Raw genomic sequence first — 18,659 nt, 5'->3', positions numbered from 1 at the left:
CGCATAGATTTAATTTTGCTTTTTTCTTTCGTAATTAAGGCCAAAAGGTAGTTATTCGGTAGTTCCAAGACCCTCATCAGTATATAGTGGTTATTAAAGCTGAAAGAAAAAGAAAGAAAGAAAGAAAGAAAGAAAGAAAGAAAGAAAGAAAGAAAGAAAGAAAGAAAGAAAGAAAGAAAAATGATTATGTTCACCAAGCAAATTTCGAATTGTAAATCTCGCATGATGGATGATTCTTGTTTGCCTGTACTGTATGTCTACGTGCTGAGGCAGACACGCCTCCCCGCGGGTAAATATCCAGGGCTAAATTTAGGGGCACTTAACCATGCTTGTGATGTGGGTGTAAGATTTATATACTCTAACCCTGTAGAGCGAGACAGAAATATGAGGAAGCAGTGCTGTCTTTCAGATCTAAGGTGTGGGGGCATTCCGGCCTTGTTGTTGACTATGATGCTGATGAAACAAAAACGTTAAACAAAAAAAATGACTGCACTGTTCTACACGAGTTAGCTTCACACAGGGAAATACTTCCATCATGACCACACATCTGCAGCTCCATCACCCAGAGATATCACTGTCTGGAAGCAGGATGGCAGAGCAGGTAACACAGGCATCCAAAAAGCAACAGGCCCTAGCTGATTCCTTCAGTAAACGAATCAGCTAAAGCACAAAGTCTTCCTTTAACAACAGATAGTTGGACCTTGCGGGTAACAGGGAGTTATCTCACCCTTACTGTTCATTACATGTTGGATTGGGGAAAAAAGAGCGCTGTACTCCAAATCCGTCTCCTGTAATACAGTCATACAAGTGCTAATTTTAATATCTCACTATTTTAAGTACACTATGAATGTGTAGAAGTTGAATTTTGCATTTAAGTAAAATAAAGAAAATTGCAACTAAAACAAGTTTTTTTTTCTTCTTAACATACTTACTGTTCCTGTCACAAAAACACTTTAATTTGCCAAGCCATCCGAACCGAACCGAACCGACAACCGTGGCTAAAAAACCGAGGTACGTTTTAAACCGTGGGTTAACTGTATTGTTGCATCCCTACCACACACACACACACACACACACACACACATCCACACTCTCACTCACACAGGGGTGTTTCTAGGATTTAAAAAAAAATCAGGGGCTAATTAGGGAGAGGGGGTAAGCAAGAATAACACATTTTGTAAGGGCATTTTTATGCAATATTGTTTAATAATAAACACAAACAGTATGAAATTGAATGAAAATTTCATTCAATCCTTTTTCTGACTCCTCCCATCATTTCAGAGTCTTGCTACTAAAAAAAATGAGTTCATTAAATTCATTACATTTTCTCTCACACAGGTATGCCATGCAATATTATCTCTTTACAGCTTGTAAAGATCCTTTATTATTATTATTATCATTATTATTATTATTATTATTATTATTATTATTATTATCTTACAATAATCTATATTATACTTGCACCTCATATTATACTTATCTCATTCCTGCTGGCACTAATGTATGTATTATTCTTTGTTAATTTTTCTTACAGCCTCTCTTCTCTTCTCTTCTCTTCTCTTCTCTTCTCTTCTCTTCTCTTCTCTTCTCTTATTGTTCTCTCATCTCTCATTATCTCATCTGTCTTGCTGTTTGTATCTTGTCTACTTCATGCTCTTGGTGACTTTTCTATCCTATTTCTTTGAGGGTGGACTCATCAGAGAGACTGGACTTGAGCAAAACGGTCAGTTACCATACTAGTATTTATAGTGCTGAGAATTCCTTTATCAACAGACAGAACAGCCGAGTTCTGGCCCGTTGTTCACCTAAGCCATGTCTATATTTTAACTTAAATACTGCATTAGTGGAATAATAGAAAGTCATGATGACTGTAATGTCGTAGCGCTTTAACAGTTTATATTTTATTTAGATCTATCTTTAGGATGATTTAATTTAAGGCTTTTGTACATATTGGGTATGGAATAATATTCAAAAAGGTCCTATATGTCAGAGGTTTTCAGAATCAGAGGCAGTGGACCTCCTTTTTGACACAACTCACATTTGTTAGCCGACTTTCATCAACTGTGTTAACATTAAAAACTAAAAGTTAGACTATTATCTGGATAATAATAGTGATGTGTTTTCTGACCGTTTCTGACCAAGAGGATATTCGAGCGCACACTCTCGCGGTATTTTGGCCTGTGTGTGTGTGTGTGTGTGTGTGTGGTGTGTGCGCGCGCGCGCGCGTGCGTGCGTAGAGAGATGTCAGTCAAAATCGCGTACAATAAACGGCAACAGTGCTCAACTAAACCGATCAACATTTACTTAATTCCTCTACACTCCGGTGGAAAAAGTCGGGAAAACCATTAGCGACGCCCCTGGACAGAGTTAATAGAATTAATTTCGTTTGCAAATGTTTGCATCAAACCACACAGACAAAACGTATACAATATTCATATAGTGCAATTTATCATTATAAACATACAGTGCAGTCTATAAAGATCCGGTTACGTCATGAATAATTCGTTCTTGGTGTAATAACCGGAGTACCCACGTGCGGCTCCGGGAGCGCATTCTCTAGGTTCCGTTTCCGGCTTTTTTACCGCAATGCATCAGACACAGAGGGCGAATCCTAAACTGCTCCTTCGCCTATACCTAGTGCACTGTTCATAGTGTGGAAGACATTCCCTCTTACCCTATATAGGGCACATATACAGGCAGAAGGGTGTCATTTGTATTTTTTTTTGTAATTCGGAGCTAGGCAGAGAACATTGTAACACACACAGACACACACACACACAGAGAGAGAGAGAGAGAGAGAGAGAGAGAGAGAGAGAGATACAGATACATACATACACACACACACACACACAGAGAGAGAGATACATACACACGCACGATTTTTTTATTGAGCGCACATCATCAGTCCGCGCTTCAAATGCAAACACAGTCAACAACTGAGAAATTTTTCGGAATATTTGTTTGTTTGTTTGTTTGTTTGTCTGTCTGTTCAGTGTTCCATCTGTCGACACACACGTATTCGTGCTGAATCTTCGGTAAAAGGTCGTTTTTGGCGTTAATACGCGCAATTACGCATAGAAAACGTGAACCTGCAGCGAAGATTTTTTTTTGGCTCCAAAGGTAAAAGGAGAAGATTTTAACAAATAAAAAAATAATAAAAACAGACAAAACCAGGGACATCAAAAGCCAGAAGGGCATCGAGAGGACAGCAGCGCCGGAGAACAGTAATCATTGTGATTAAATGCGTCAGCTGTATGTGCATGTGAAATGAGAAGGAACTAAAACGACGTGCGTTAAATGCAAACTGCTTGTTAGTACAATAACAAAATAAACCAAAACGCATGTTCCCATCTTACAGTAACCCGATCCTTATAGAAACTTGTTTCTTACTCAGACAGCTACGCATGAACTGATCAATCAAAAACAAAAAGGGAGCAGAAATCCGTATATATATATATATTTTTATGCACGTAAACAAGCGTGTTCATGTTCTCGTGATTCGGCATATTTGTGTACAGATGTGCACACGGTCCTTCCAAACATCTCAGGATTGTGGATAGTCTCAGGTATTGCACTTATGAGCTGCTATCAACACAGTGATCCTAGTTTTAAAAAAAATCAGCGTGATACTCTATTTTCTTATTAAAATCTTAGCCAAAGAATTAAGCACTTTGGAGTTAGAGCATGCGTGTTTGAAGGAAGCTTGAATGCACGACTTTTGCACCTGCTCTGAGTTTTTAACCTCATGTACCATTGTAGTTGAAGTAAACTTGACTTGCACAGTCACGGATGCAAACCTGAACAAGTCTTCCATAAATGTTCCTACAGCATGAGCGGCTTGGTTTGTTTGATATCAACTCAAATATAGAATAAAGGTGCAAAAGCATTTATTAGCTAAACTCCCTGAAAGAGTCTGAATAGGATCGGATCCCTTCTCGCTTCTAAAACTACAGTGCTGCTGACATAAACTAGACGACACAAAGGGTGCCAGTTTCCTTACGCACAAGAAGACAACAAGTGAAACGACAGATTCGTCTTGAGCATCTCTGCATCGAGGATGGTACAGCCAGCACTCCACTTCCTGTCAGGCATGCCTGCCAGGTGTCTCCTGTTCCTGTGTGTGCTTTGTGCTCTCTGGGGTGAGTTGACCTTTTCTCACAGCAGTGACTTGACGATATAAAAGCAAAGGATCATCTACAGCATGCCCATATATACACACAGCCTCATATACAGCAGTCCACCTGAAGAAGCATCCTTACTTGACCCCATTGCTTGTAGCTCTCCTGTGTCATACTCCACCCTTATGACCCAGCACTACAAACAGATGATCTCATTCATTAACATCAAAAGCTTAGATTATCTTTTAAATCTATAGACACGATGATTTCTACATCTTACTGACTTGTAATCAGTTCTTTGCAATTTTATTTAACTTTTAGATATTAACAATACAAGGTTTTTTAGCATGACAAAATAAATTTTGACTATTTTTAATCAAACTTTACGCTAAAACCAATATGTTTACTCTTGACGCAGTTACGAGAGATACGTCCTATCCCAAAATGGGAGTTTTGGTCATTCTGATTTAACAGGGTTTTACTGGGGCTTCAGAATTTCACAGTGTTAACCATTATCACAGTTATTTAGGGTTTTTGGTATAATTGGTGGTATATATGGTATAATTTACTCTGATATTGCTAGGCTCAGGTCACTGAACTGAATATTTATTACTGACTAGTGCTTTTGATCACTAGCTTGCATTGACTGGATACTGTGTAATAATTGGTATTGATAGTTAGTAAGTGAATACAGTATGAATGGGAGAAGCGTGATATATTGGGACAGTAAATAATCAATTATAAAATGTTCAAAACATAGACATGCTTGTGCATGATATTTTATTATTGTCCATATGCAAAAATAAAAATCAGCGACAACAGCATGATATAGATTGAAGGCAAGCCTTTAAAACAAAGGAACTAGTGTGGTACACCATGCTATTCTTTATATAGGGTAAAGCTATTACCTAGAGCTATAAGTGCAGCATACCAGTGATATTCGCTAGGGATCAGTCCTATATCCATTAAAAAGGTCTAAATTTGAATAGGTTTAAATGACTATGTCAATTTTCTTTAAAGAAAATAAAAACTGGTAAAGTGGTGACATCTATTATAATTTTCTATATAGCTTAAAAAGTAGAGATAAATAATCATGGTGATATTTTGCCCAGTGTAGCCTCACTGTCTAATGCTCTGCATCCCCCCCCCACTATCTCTGCAGTGATGTTCCGCATCAATGCATAAGTGTGGTTCTGTTTAAAAGGTATATTTATCGATGATGTGCCCCTGTGTGTGCTCCAGTCTCTCTGTGTAATGGGGCGTGTGCAGAGGTGGATTCTGACACTGAGGCAGTAGCAGGAGAAGGCTTTAAACTGGGCTGCATTTCCTGCAAGATGAGAGGAGAGGTGGAAGCCAGAGCTATCGCCGACTGGTACTTCAAGGCTAAGGGACAGACAGAGTTTGCACATGTGAGTTATCTGTGTGAATTTGGTTATAAATGTGTGTGAAACCATCAGCGAAAATATAAACACTAAACTAAGTAAGGAAAATAATCGATCATCTGAAGATGCGATGCATTCTGGCTTTAAATTATTAATGAACGACACGCTTTGTCTCCAGTGTTGCAGAACATCTGCAGCATAAGTTAGTTTCCACTGTCACTTACACCGACCAGACATAACATTATGACCACCTGCCATATATATATATATATATATATATATATATATATATATATATATATATATATATATATATATATATATATATATATATATATATATATATATATAGTATTCTTTTGGTCCCCACTTTGCCACCAAAACAGCCTAGACCCGTCCTGCACTGTGTATTCTGACCACTTTCTATCAGAACCAGCGTTAACTTCTTCAGCAATTTCAGCAACAGTAGCTCATCTGTTGGATCGGATCACACGGGCCAGCCTTCACTCCCCATGTGCATCAATGAGCCTTGGCCACCCATGACCCTGTCGCCAGTTCACCACTGACCACTTTTGATAGATACTGACCACTGTAGACCGGGAACACCCCACAAGAGCTGCAGTTTTGGAGATGCTCTGATCCAGTGGTCTAGCCATCACAATTTGGCCCTTCATCAAACTCGCTCAAATCCTTACACTTGTCCATTTTCCCTGCTTCTAACACATCAACTTTGAGGACAAAATGTTCACTTGCTGCCTAATATATCCCACCCACTAACAGGTGCCATAAATGTTATGGTTGATCGGTGTATGTTATAACAGCTTTAACCATTTATTCCCTCACTAGCCACTATTTTTCTGTCAATTAAAGTTAATAAGATTTGTTCTGTCCTGTCAAATAGTACTGGTTGAGAATCCTTCCATTTTTAAAAACTTAAAAAATTCTAAAAAATAAAAAAAACTGTTGTATTGATTAAAGGAGCTTCTTTAGTTTAGTTTAGTATCTGGAGAATCAGGAGTTGTGGGTTTGTTTATATCTCTGCAAGAGGTAACTATGGCACCGTAGAAAATTACTGTTTGAACTCTGTGACCATTCTTGTACATACAACAAAAACAGTAGGGCATTGAAAATGTAAAGCTTTTTATAATGTGCTGCTGACACAACAAAGCTTTGTTAAACCTTCAAACACTGTAAACAAGTGCTTGACATCAAGATGTTGTTTATGTAGATCTTTAGCTATGAAAGTGAGGAGGCCATCATAATTGACAACCAGTTTGATGACCGCTTGGACTGGAATGGCAGTAGAAATACCCATGACCTGCAGGATGCCTCCATCTACATCCTCAATGTGACCTTTAACGATTCGGGAGTGTACCGCTGCTTCTTACGGCGAACCCTCCTCTATGATGCCTATGAGCACGACGCTACAGCCAGCAAGTTGGTGCACCTGACTGTGGTGGCCAAAGGTGCAGTATTTCACATAAACTCTACAGTAAATATGCAAATCTCCCCCAAAAAAACATAATTCAGCTGCAGAGTGTCGTTAATAATGGAAACCTATATAATGGATACCTTGTATACCTTAACATGGGTACCTTAATAATGGATAACTTGTATATTATCTAAAGTGTTTTCCATTTTTTTGCTTTTAATGTAGACTAGGGATGTTAACAGCTCCAAATGTTTGTATCTGTACTTAAATCTGTATTTAAATTTGGAGGTGGCTTCAGTGCTTTAGGAACCCGTGGAAAACAATCAGAAAAAGCCAGAGGTAGAAATACCAACACAGTCAGCATGGTATGTGATGGTTCCTGAACCAAAACATAAACTAGACCCCTTATTTAAAGCACCATGACCCTGACCAGGCTAGGATGAAGGTGGTATACATGTACATGTACATTCATGTTAATGTTTGTCTTGTAAGCTTCAAATCTAAAAACTAAACATGACCCTACACCCACATGAAAGCAAAACCTTCTGACTATTTTTGTTGTGTCCTGTGGGATCCTAAACCTGATGCACAGCTCTGATATGAAAAAAATCTGTATCTATATTTGTATCAGTTTAAACCACATTATCTGTCCATTTCAGGTAATTCATATTCGGTTACCTTCTGACCGGAAACCATCCTTTGGCGGTCATTTATGGGTTGATGAAGAAGGATTGAGACATTAAATAAGATGTATCATTGTGGGAATATGCAGCATTAATATGTGGAGATTATGGAAACATGCCAATTATCTACCAGATATAAATCTTTATGCAGCATTCAAAACAGGAACATTTGTGACATTTCATACAATGCAGAAGTGTTTGGAGCAGTGCAAAAGTACTGTAGGTTTAAAACACATTTGGCTACCCAAGGACTAGTTTTGACAGAGTTAAAGATACACTATATTGGCAAAAGTTTTGGGACATCTACCTTTACATGCACATGAATGTAATATGAAGTTGTCCTGCCCTTTGCAGCTATAACAGCTTCAACTCTTCTGGGAAGGCCTTCCACAAGCTTTAGGAGTGTGTTTCTGGGAATTTTTGACCATTCCTCTAGAAGCACATTTGTAAGGTCAGGCTCTGATGTTGGCCATCCCAAAGGTGTTCTATCTGGTTGAGGTCAGGAGGCAGGCTTGTCTTTATGGACCTTGTGCACTGGTGTGCAGTCATGTTGGAACAGGAAGGGGTCATCCCCAAACTGTTCCCACAAAGTTGGGAGGATGAAATTGTTCAAAATGTCTTGGGATGCTGAAGCATTAAGAGTTCCTTTCACTGGAACTAATGGCCGAGCCCAACCCCTGAAAAACAACACTTGAAGTCAGTGATTTGGAGGGGTGTCCCAAAACTTTTGCCAATATAGTGTAGGTGGATGTGATAGCTTAGTGGTTAAGGTTGGACTACTGATCAGAAGGTTGTGAGTCCCATGTCCACCAAAACTGCCACTGCTAGGCTCCTGAGCAAGGCCCTTAACCCTCAGTTTGTATAAAATGTAAGTTGCTCTGGAAAAGGTTTTCTGCCAAAATGCTGTAAAATGTAAAGATTACTGGGGTGAATGGTATTAAATGGACTGTTTTACAACAGTAATGGAAATGTCCTAAATTGTTACAGTGCTGAAGAGTCTGGCCTTCTACTATTTCTTTGAAAGTGTTATTTGCTAATTCTTTTACCATAAAGTGAGTTTGCATATGCAATCTTCAGAAATCAAGTTTTCATCCATTATACTGGTTTCTGACTGGCCCAGGTGTACAGCTGGTGCAGGAATATGATAATGAATGGTATATATTAGATGAATAACCACTGAAGCTAGACCACCGAAGCTGAAAACCTACAAATTGGAAATACATTTTTTTGGAATTATTTGATCAGAAAATAGTGTATTTACAATGGCTGAGGCTTTTAATCCTGCTTTAGGGATAATAGACAAGGTTGTAGGAATGACTAGAATACAGTAGGGGTGTATATAGAAAGGGTATGACACAGCAAAATAGTGTATTTAGACTAGGTTCCGACTGTGTTAATGCTGAGATTACTCTTCCTTATTCCAAATTACATGGGGCGTGCAATGTAATTCTCTCATGCTTTCTTTGTTTTTCTCTCTTAGCGACACGCGGTACGGCCTCCATCGTTTCGGAGGTAATGATGTACGTGTCAATCATCGGGCTGCAGCTGTGGCTGTTGGTGGAGATGATCTACTGCTACAGAAAGATTGCTGCGGCCGGTGACGAGGCCCTCAGAGCCAGCGCGTCAGTACCTTCTTCACCTTCTCTTATTCATAACACTTAATATTTGGATATATTTACTGACGTGATGTTTTAATTATTATTCTAATCTTTTTTTCTTATGAAAGATACCAGTTCCTGATTGTGAGAGTGACAGATTTCTGTAAATTTGGAGACTTAAAGCCAAACATTTAATCATAACTCAAAACAAATGCTTCTGTGAACGATGGCTCAATGTATCCATGACAACAAACATAAACAATGATTTTAGTCAAAGCTTATATATTTATTCTATGTCTAAACTATGCTTTGGTCATTTGCCATTTTCAACCCACTTGCTAGCACTTCTGTCACATTAATGCTACCATCTTTTGGGGGTGAAGACTAGCATATGATTTATCAGAGACATGTGTAGCTAATGAAGTACATGGTGAAATGAATCAACGTTTCTCCAGGACCCTGGTGCTACATAAAACAACACAGAGCAACATAGAATGACACAGAGCTAAGGACTTACAGTAAGTTGTCCTAGCCACACAAAGAGTCGTGTGCAACCTAGTGCAAACAGTGCAAGACAAAAGACAGTGCAAACCGACAATACAAAACAAAACAGGATAGATATACAAAATAGCGCCGGGCGCTGTACATTCTGTACATTATACAGTACATTGTGCAAGAATAAGAGGATTGTAAACAAAGAAGGTTCTCGTAAACTCTTATGTAATAGCAGCAGTTGGTGTCATTATTGAAATGCGGTGTGGTAAAACAAAACCTGAACATTTAAACTCTTGCTAATGGCTCATATTTAAATAATATATAATATTAGAAACCAGTGCAACTTTGCTTTAAAGTGTTCTTTACCTAAGCTTTGTCTTTTATTTTCTTATACATTACTAAGCAGACATATTGATTATCTTAATATAGAAATGATGCGATTCCTCAGTTTCTCACTTTTAAACATTTAATCATCAACGTAAGGAAATTAAATGAGGTAATATCTTGTACTCATCTCGTATTTAACCCATGAACGATCTTTTCTGTTTGCATGTTCATGCAGTGAGGAGTATTTAGCCATAGCATCGGAAAGCAAAGATAACTGCACAGGAGTGCAGGTGGCCGAATAACAGAGGTGGGTTTCATACAGTATTGCAGAATTTTCGGTTTTATGAACTGGATTTGCAGAAACTTACACACAGGTTAAAGCAGAGAGAGAGAGAGAGAGAGAGAGAGAGAGAAAAGTGTGCATGTGAGAGCTTTTTGAGGACAGCGTGTTTGTTCTGCTTCATAATGACCACTTCAGATAGACAGGGGGTAGAAAATACGAGGTCAGGAGTGACCTGGAGTCATCTCTGTTTGTTGATGTAGTCCACTGGCTGGCTGTCAGAAAGCTTAGACAAACTTTCACAGCTGCCACTGGTAATCTCGTGTCTAACTGGCATACTGTCATTAAAATTATTACGCAATTAATATCATGGTTTGAATCATAGCAGGGGGGTGATGTCGGTGTGTAATACGTGTAGACAGTTTATTAAAAACCGAGAAAACTTTCACGAGAACTTGTTACAGCTGCATATATTCTTTGAATTGTTCTAAGATGTCCTACAAATTCGTAAACTGTTAAAATTACATGTATGTCCAATTTGCTTCTAAATTCATGTCGTATCTGTTCCCAGGCTTTACCGGTGTTTCCCTCATGCCTCTCCATGTTCCTGTCTTCTGCTTCCTCCTGACATCATCACAAAGATCCAGTTGGATTCTACCCATTTTTTGTACTTTTTACCCAGTCTTATAATCCAAATCTTACACTGTTCCTGCACTGTTTTGTGATAGTTTTGATCCAATCCTTCTAGTTTCGCATGAAGGGCTTCTGGAATGAGTTTGAAAGAGTCAGTATGCAGTTCAGGCGCGCTTCAAGAATGATTATTTGCTAAAACAAAACCCTCCGATTTGCATGAGTGTAAAAAATAGGGCATGATTATAGTCTCTCAAGTATATTGCACATCATACATATGCTTTGGTAAAGAAACTGATTGAAATGCATTATCTATCTACTGTATATATTAGGGTTGCCACTTAAAATTTTATTGGCAAGTTCCATTTGTCCTGGAAATTTTGGGTTTATTTTTATTTTATTTTATTTTATTTATTTATTTTTACAAAAGCAACAATCAGACATAAAGAAAGCTACAACAAGCAAAAGCTTCCATTTAAAGTGAACAAGCACAAAACTGGCCATGAAGGAAATCCTGCAAAAGAAGACAAAAATATCATCTAGCCTTGTTATGGCAGAAATATGTTTAAATCAGTTAAATTGTGCCCTTTAATTTCAGAATGTCATTAAAATGATGTCTATAATCTTGTCTTATATGATGTCTGACTATAGCAAGGTCAAATATAAAGTATTAACCTTAGGAATTTTGACTGTAACTGTGTGTCGTAGCATAGAGGTGGCAACCCTAGTATATATTCCTGCACTGGCAATAGTAAAAAAAAAAAGTAAAAAATCAGCAATAGGCCAATGTTGCACTAGGGGTCAGTAAGGAGCAGTGAATTACGCACAGTCTTTCTCATTTTCAGGGCACTATTCTCCATGGTGTACTAACACCATGCAATGCTACTGGTGCATGCGCTAGCCTACATTGATATGGCGGGAAAACAGTCAGCTATACTGTAAGTTTGAGCCATTCTGTTCCTGTCATTCAATGCTGGAGCTACTTAGATTATACATATAAAATCCTTAAAATGTGATGCTGCTGCTTTCAGCCAACACACAAAATATAGATCCTATGGGGCATTGATTGCTTACTTGCTCAGACAAGTAAGACTTTAATTTTTGAGTTAAGACATTACTGATAGGATTCATTCAGTTTACTGAAAACACAACAGTGTTATAATGTTATAAATCAATAAGAATTGGACATCACCTCCTGCTAATGCAATGAAATATACATGAATAGTTTTATGCACTTTAATCTCTTTGGTGAATGCATGATCAATCGGCAATTAAGCAATGCAAATACTGTGTATTAGACTCTTATAATCTACTACTACTGCTATAATACTCAACATATTTTTATGACAAAACTGTAATCTATCAGAATGTATAAACTGTGAAGGAAAGACTTATGACAGAGTATGTTTGGGAGTATTATGAATATTAAATAATTGAATAAATAAAACATTTGGGTTTCTTCTTTTTTATTTTAAGAAGCTTGTTTATGGAGAAATAGTGCATAACATGGTTTCTCTCACAAATCAAAGTAAGTGCAGAATAAATTCTTTAGGTAGCAGAACATAGCAGAACAACTAGGATCAAGCCTGCAAAACACAAAGACTAGAACACATGACCAGGCCTGGAACTCTGGGTTGAGCGAGGATCATGGCGAGCAAGGCAGCCCAAGAGCGACAACCTCAGCTGGACAAAGTGCCCCAACATCAGGGAATCCTCCAAGGAGAGCTGAGCCTGTTGAGATGCATTTGGCTCTCCTGGAAACGCTTGTCCTGTTCTGTCCAGCCAGAATTCTGTCACATCCATGTTGGGTCTAGCTTTCTGTCACAAATCAAACGCAAAGGTGGATGCATTTTTTTGTATAAGGTACAGAAACGACTATGCTGTGACACAAAACTGGCTAGCAGAACATAACAATTAGGATCAAGGCTGCAAAACACAGAGACTTGAGCAAGACTGAAGAGCAACAAACATACAGTGACATCAGCAGGAGACAAAGTCAATGTGAAAAACAGGCAATGGAATTTAAATAAGGTGTCTAATCACCAAACACAATGAACAGAGGAAATGAAACATTACAACCAAACAAGATTCAAATGTACAGCGTTGCCATCTGGTGGTCTGGCAGGGAACTGTCCCAAATATCAGTGACAGTTTTCCAAGTGGCACAGGTTCTGCTTCACCCCTAACCATAGGGGCAGTGAGAATCATCTGGATGCCTTGTGTGCAAGCATGCCGACATCCTCCAAGCCAAGCATGTGATTATGACATAGTGTTACAGAGCCCTGTCGTTTTCTAGTCATGTACACATCAGATCATGTACAACATATAACGCTTGCCACTTGTCAGCTTGAAGCTATCCTCCGCGCTAAAAGGGAGCAGTGGATAAGGCTTTGGACTACCCATGTATGACCAAGCTGTGTCTGTTGTAAATCACATTCAGAGAATCAAAGCATGCTGTGGTGGCTCAGTGGTTAAAGGCTCTGGGCTACAGATCAGAAGGTCATAAGTCCAATCCCCAGTCATGCCAGGCCTAACACAGTCAGTCCCTGGAGCAAGGCCCTTATTTCTTTTTGCTTTAGGGGCACCATATCATAGCTGTCCATGTTTTTTGAGCTCAACAAACTGGTACATGTGAAGAAGGAATTTCATTTTACTGAGCAACAGTAATGACTAATTGAAGCCTGATTTGGCAAAAATGTGGGGTCTCGTTTTCATCCGATTGAATTGGTGTTCAGTTTATTACTAGTTTATGATGGTCTGCAACAAAATGAAATGAAGTTTCACTTTTAAAATTAATCGTATTGCACTTATAATATTTAAATGAATTATGGAAGCTGTTCTGTGAAGCCCTGCCTGAGTTTGGAACATGAGAACTGAGAACTGTGCACACTAGCTGTTGTATAGTCTCAGTAAAATAAGGAAATTCAGCACATAAATTTGTGTTGACATTAAAAAAAGACCATGTCTCACAGCAGAACAAGGCGTTCTATCATTTCTCTCATTGCATGGGCTACAGAGAAAACAAAAACATATCAATGAGAACCCATAAGCAATTTCTATCAAAGTACAAAACTAAGGCATGAAAACACGGTGTTAGTGTTCCTGAAAATTCAGTGATATAATGTCAAAAAAAAACTGGGTAAGGACAAGAAGACAACAGACTCTTATTCCACTTACTCTTACTCAGATGTTCCCTTGTATTATAGTTTAAAAATAAGGAGCATTCCTCAGAGAATGGATTAAAAAAAGGGAAGACATATACAGGAAGCCCCTTACTGTGAACACTGGTTTTTCTTCCAGAGCTCTGTGCCAACGTGTCCATTTGAACCAGCCGATGCATGAGCGAACACAGCATGATGACTCCAGATCCAGCAACAGACTTTACGCATTTCACAGCAATGTGGAATCCACCAGACGTGTATAATTTTATAAGTGTTTCATAAAAAAAAAAAAAAATGAGATGAAGACATATGGCCTACTTGCCGACATGGGGAGCTCGTGCTCGGATTAAAGCGTCTGTCTGCACTATTTTTGTGTTCCACAGTTGCAAAAAAGTGATTAAGATAATTCAGATTTCTCGTTGTGAGTGGGGCTGTCACAGGTCACACACATCACATTTAAGGGCAAGTTAGCATCAACAATCCACCTAATGCCATGTTTCTGGGTCATAGGGAGAACATGCAAAGAAACTCCACATGGAAAATAATGCTCAGGATCTATGTAGCTAGCTACATTTTCTTTTAGCTAATTATTTTAAAAAAATCTAAATAAATTATTAGAAATAATAATAATAATAATAATAATAATTATCATCATCATCATAACCATCTTCTCTCTCTCTCTCTCTCTCTCTCTCTCCGTGTGTGTGTGTGTGTGTGTGTGTGTGTGTTTGCCGTTGGCGGTGGAAGTGAAAGCATACTACTGTAACCAGCTTACATGATCATAACATGCCCGTTGGCCGGGAGCGCGCCTGAGTGTGACTTTGCGCGCGTCCGCGCATGACTGATAAAGCGAGAGAGAGAGCGAGAGAGAGAGAGAGACTTTGGTGTATTGTGTATCTGTGTGTGGTGTCCTGGTGACATCAGTAGAAGCAGCTACGAGGAGTTTAAAATCCTTCATCTGCTCAAAGTCATTTAGATCAGTATCCGGGTAGCGCGATAATTCATGCGCGCGCCTCTCATACACGTCGCACCCCCCCTCCATGCGCCCCCCCTTCTCTCTCTCTCTCTCTCTCTCTCTCTCCTCCACTTTACTGCTCGCGCGCATCGCAATTCTACTACATTTTAGTAGTTCGGCATCTCCCCCCCCACTTTTCCGCCGACAATATGGATTAAATTGAGGTTTATTTCGTTGCCATAGCTTAGCCACACCGTGCAGCAGCCGACATGGGCATTTCTAACGGCCGCCTACATCCTCACACGGCGAACCGATGTGGGTTCTTCTAGCCCGGATGAGGCTTGTTAGAAAGTACCGTCAGATTACCCGGTGAGGCGGGTGGGTGCGTTCGATGCCGTTGGATCATGTCCTATGTGTCTTCACAAGGTAAGAGCTAAAATAGAACATTTAGGCCTGTTCATGTTCTTCTTCTTCTTCTTCTTCTTCTTCTTCTTCTTCTTCTTTTTTTTTAAATACAGCATTCTCATTTCCTTTCTCCATCTCTCCTCCTGCTGAGACGGGCTTCGGTATGCTCGGAGCGCGTTGCGTAATTCGCGGATAATCTGTGCTTCAGACAAAATAGCGTGCATCTAATAGGATGTAGTTTTCAAAGAAATTCTTTTAAAACGTTGGGCATCAGCTAAAAATCGCTTCCATGACGACGGTTGTTATGCGACGGCTGCTATAGTGAAGGGGATCGAATCTCAGCAGTTACCTGTTGGTGGATGATTAAACCACTTTATAACACATATGGATAGGCAGATATCGATTAGCGCTTGATTTCTGGAAATTTCACAAGAAAAAACAGACAAACAAAGGTAGGAAGTTTGCCCCGTGTTTCACTTTAACTTTGATCCAATAACCGAATCAACGGAATGCGCCGACCAACGACAGCACGGAGCGATCGAACCTGCGCGTGACGGCGTGACGCGGTTGTTCCGCGCCGATGCAGCTGTGTGCTCCAAGGCCGAAACAGTTTATTTATAGCAGGCGAAACGACCCCAGGAGTGTGTAGCAGCAGTGTGTGGATGGTAGTGGTGGGCATAAGTGAGGAACACACCGACGAGATGCATGCACTAAGAGAGACTCGAGAGTAACAGGACCACTTCAGTTTAAATGGCGAGGTCATTTTCTTTTCTTTTTTTTCTGTGCTCAATCACACACTCACTCCACAGGACAATGGACCGAGAAAAAATAAATGTAAACCATATTATATTAGTGATGGTACTCACTCGGGTAGCTCTTTAATGATGTGCACACTCAACACTAGTACAGATACTTTTAAAGCTGCAGTAATCGATGATCAAATACTTACTTTTACAAATAACCTGGAGGATGTGCAAAACATTAATAGGAATAATAAACAATAAATGGGTTTAGCAAAAGTTTATTAAGTCGCCAAGAAAACCTGGTTGGTCCAAAACAGTCCCCTGGTTGGATATACACTATACGGGATCCTGGTAGAGGAGCATGAACATTGGTGGAAATGATTTAAATACAGACTGTTAGAGACCTAATCTCAGAATCAAAAGACTAATCTTAACTAATGCACCTAAATTATATATATAAAAAAATGAATCTTTTCTACACCAGGTATCAGGACTCGTCGGCTGGTGAACTGCAGTTTTGGACCCAAGATCATACTGAGTACTTGGAAAAAATACACTACAGCTGAAATGCATTAAAAAAAAAAAAAAGACTGAAGATCAGTGAGTCGAGTTTGTTGTAAACAGTTTCTGTAGCAGATATTCGGTTGCAGCAAATCACACACTGATGCAAATGATTTAGCTGAAGGCATCTCATCAGACCAGAGATTAGCTTCAAGGCTTAAGACATTAAATCAGAGAGAAGAAAGTTTTCACAGACTTTTGTGATTTTTTTTTTTTTTAAATCAGTTTTTATATCCCCTCTCGGATATGATTAGACTACAGCCTGCAAAAAAACCCAGAATGTTTAAAGATGAATGGACTGAGAGGTGTGTGCTTATTATCTCTAAATAAATTCAGACCCATCCATTCATCTTTTCAGAGTCTGTGACACTAGTCAGACGTGGAGTAACTACCAATCTACATATTATTACTACAGACGGACTTATTTATAGCCACAAATGAATGATTATTCGTTAAGAATTGAAATGTTGTCACCATTCAGCCGCGGTAACTGCTTATTCGGACATTTATAAGTAAAGAATTTCCCATGACATGTGACATCTACCTATCAGTGAGGGCCAAAATTTTCCCTGAGATGCATATGACCACCACACACCGCTGCTTAAGGCATGTTATTGACATTTCTTCATTGTTCTCAAAAATGTTTCATCCTCAGGCAAGCTGGAGCGATGACAGATAAATGTCTATATTGAACATGCACAGATCGCACAAGCTAAGCTAGTTTACAGCATTTCGCTAATATTTCAGTGAATCCACACTTTTTTGGGATCAGCTTCATTTTGAACCAAAAGCAGGATGGATAACGATATTGTGTATGTAAACGATAACACGCTCAGTCTTATCAAATGTTTCGAAGAAAAGTGATACCACAGCATGCTTCATGGCCCAGTCCGGCTAATCTCTCTTGTAGAATTACAATTCTATCTTTCTTATTGATTCTCATCAATTTTGTTGAGTAGATGTTTTAGCTTCATGTTAGATAAAACATCAGGGTAAAGACATTAGAGCTTTCTAGAGTTGTCTGGTGAGATATTTAATAAATTTTTTTCCATACAGGAAGATAGACATTAGAGTTTTGGGTATATTTAGAATTCTTTCATTCTTGTTAAAACAAAAGTGTTTTCAGATATGTAGTTGGAGTTTTCGTGCATAGACAGTGCTCTAATTGTTGTTATTTTCACTTCCTGGTCTTGCCTTTGCCCCTTAGTAAAGTCGTTGTAATTGTTTCCGCCTGTTTCTGTTTAGTTCATCATCAGAATGTGCATTTAAGTATTATGTATATAAGTTTTGTTCATGCTAATGTCCATTATCACACTCCTGTGTCGTTTTCCTTCCATTCCTAGCTCCACAGCATTGGTTTGACTTCCTGGTTTTGACCCATGCGCCTGGTTCTTCCGTTTCTGAGAATTATACTAGTGTCTTTCTCCCTGCCAGTATTTCATCCCATTCTGTGGCCTGTGCCTGAGATTATTTCTGCTTTGCCCTTACTAAACACGTTGATTACACACTCTTGCTTCCTACCACTGCTACACAAATATTACAAGCTTTAGTGGTTGTATAGAAGAAACATAATTTCAAGACTTTCCAGATATATTCTTGTTAATCCAAAATTGGCATTGGAAAAAGGGTTGCTCAAGGATTCGATAAGGAAAACCCTCTTTTTGTAGGGTTAGGCTTTTGTCTATAAATATATACGTACATATCTTAAAAAAAAGCAACCCAGAGACGACTCTGTGAGAAAATCTGAACTATGAACTGAATCTCTTGACTCTGCCACCGGAAGAAGCTAAAATGGAATTTTTCACTTGAGCACAATTTCCCTGTCAAATAAATAAATAAATAAACAAATAAATAAATAAATGAGGCACCAAATTGTACTATTCGTTTAT

At 38.8% G+C, this 18,659-nt stretch overlaps 2 protein-coding genes across 6 annotated transcripts in view; both read left to right on the top strand.

Annotated features, from left to right (window-relative positions):
* Positions 1–2,802: 2,802 nt before the first annotated feature.
* scn1bb (sodium channel, voltage-gated, type I, beta b) lies at positions 2,803–12,392 on the top strand. Of its 3 annotated transcripts, none has more exons than XM_058408987.1 (7): positions 2,803–3,224; positions 3,954–4,139; positions 5,361–5,527; positions 6,729–6,966; positions 9,096–9,237; positions 10,271–10,342; positions 10,887–12,392. In XM_058408987.1, exons 2-6 carry the CDS (start codon positions 4,058–4,060, stop codon positions 10,335–10,337), a joined length of 696 nt encoding a protein of 231 aa, XP_058264970.1. In that variant the 5' UTR covers positions 2,803–3,224; positions 3,954–4,057; the 3' UTR covers positions 10,338–10,342; positions 10,887–12,392. The 3 variants fall into 3 exon arrangements, with proteins under 3 accessions (XP_058264970.1, XP_058264972.1, XP_058264969.1); XM_058408989.1 differs by having other exon boundaries at positions 2,803–3,233; XM_058408986.1 differs by having other exon boundaries at positions 2,803–3,566.
* Positions 12,393–15,201: 2,809 nt separating this feature from the next.
* Positions 15,202–18,659, top strand: part of syngap1a (synaptic Ras GTPase activating protein 1a) — a 142,989-nt gene continuing 139,531 nt past the window's right edge. For 2 of the 3 annotated variants that reach the window (XM_058408770.1, XM_058408769.1), the window contains exon 1: positions 15,203–15,487. In XM_058408770.1, coding sequence (XP_058264753.1) covers positions 15,466–15,487 — 22 coding nt within the window. In that variant the 5' untranslated portion in view covers positions 15,203–15,465. Of the gene's footprint in view, positions 15,488–18,659 lie in introns of all 3 variants that reach the window. The other variant, XM_058408768.1, reaches the window with a different exon arrangement.

Source organism: Hemibagrus wyckioides, linkage group LG14 (assembly GCF_019097595.1).
Source record: "Hemibagrus wyckioides isolate EC202008001 linkage group LG14, SWU_Hwy_1.0, whole genome shotgun sequence".
In the NCBI taxonomy this organism is placed as follows: Eukaryota; Metazoa; Chordata; class Actinopteri; order Siluriformes; family Bagridae; genus Hemibagrus; species Hemibagrus wyckioides.
The sequence above is the reverse complement of the archived record's forward strand: the minus strand, read 5'-3'. Positions and strand labels throughout refer to the sequence as shown.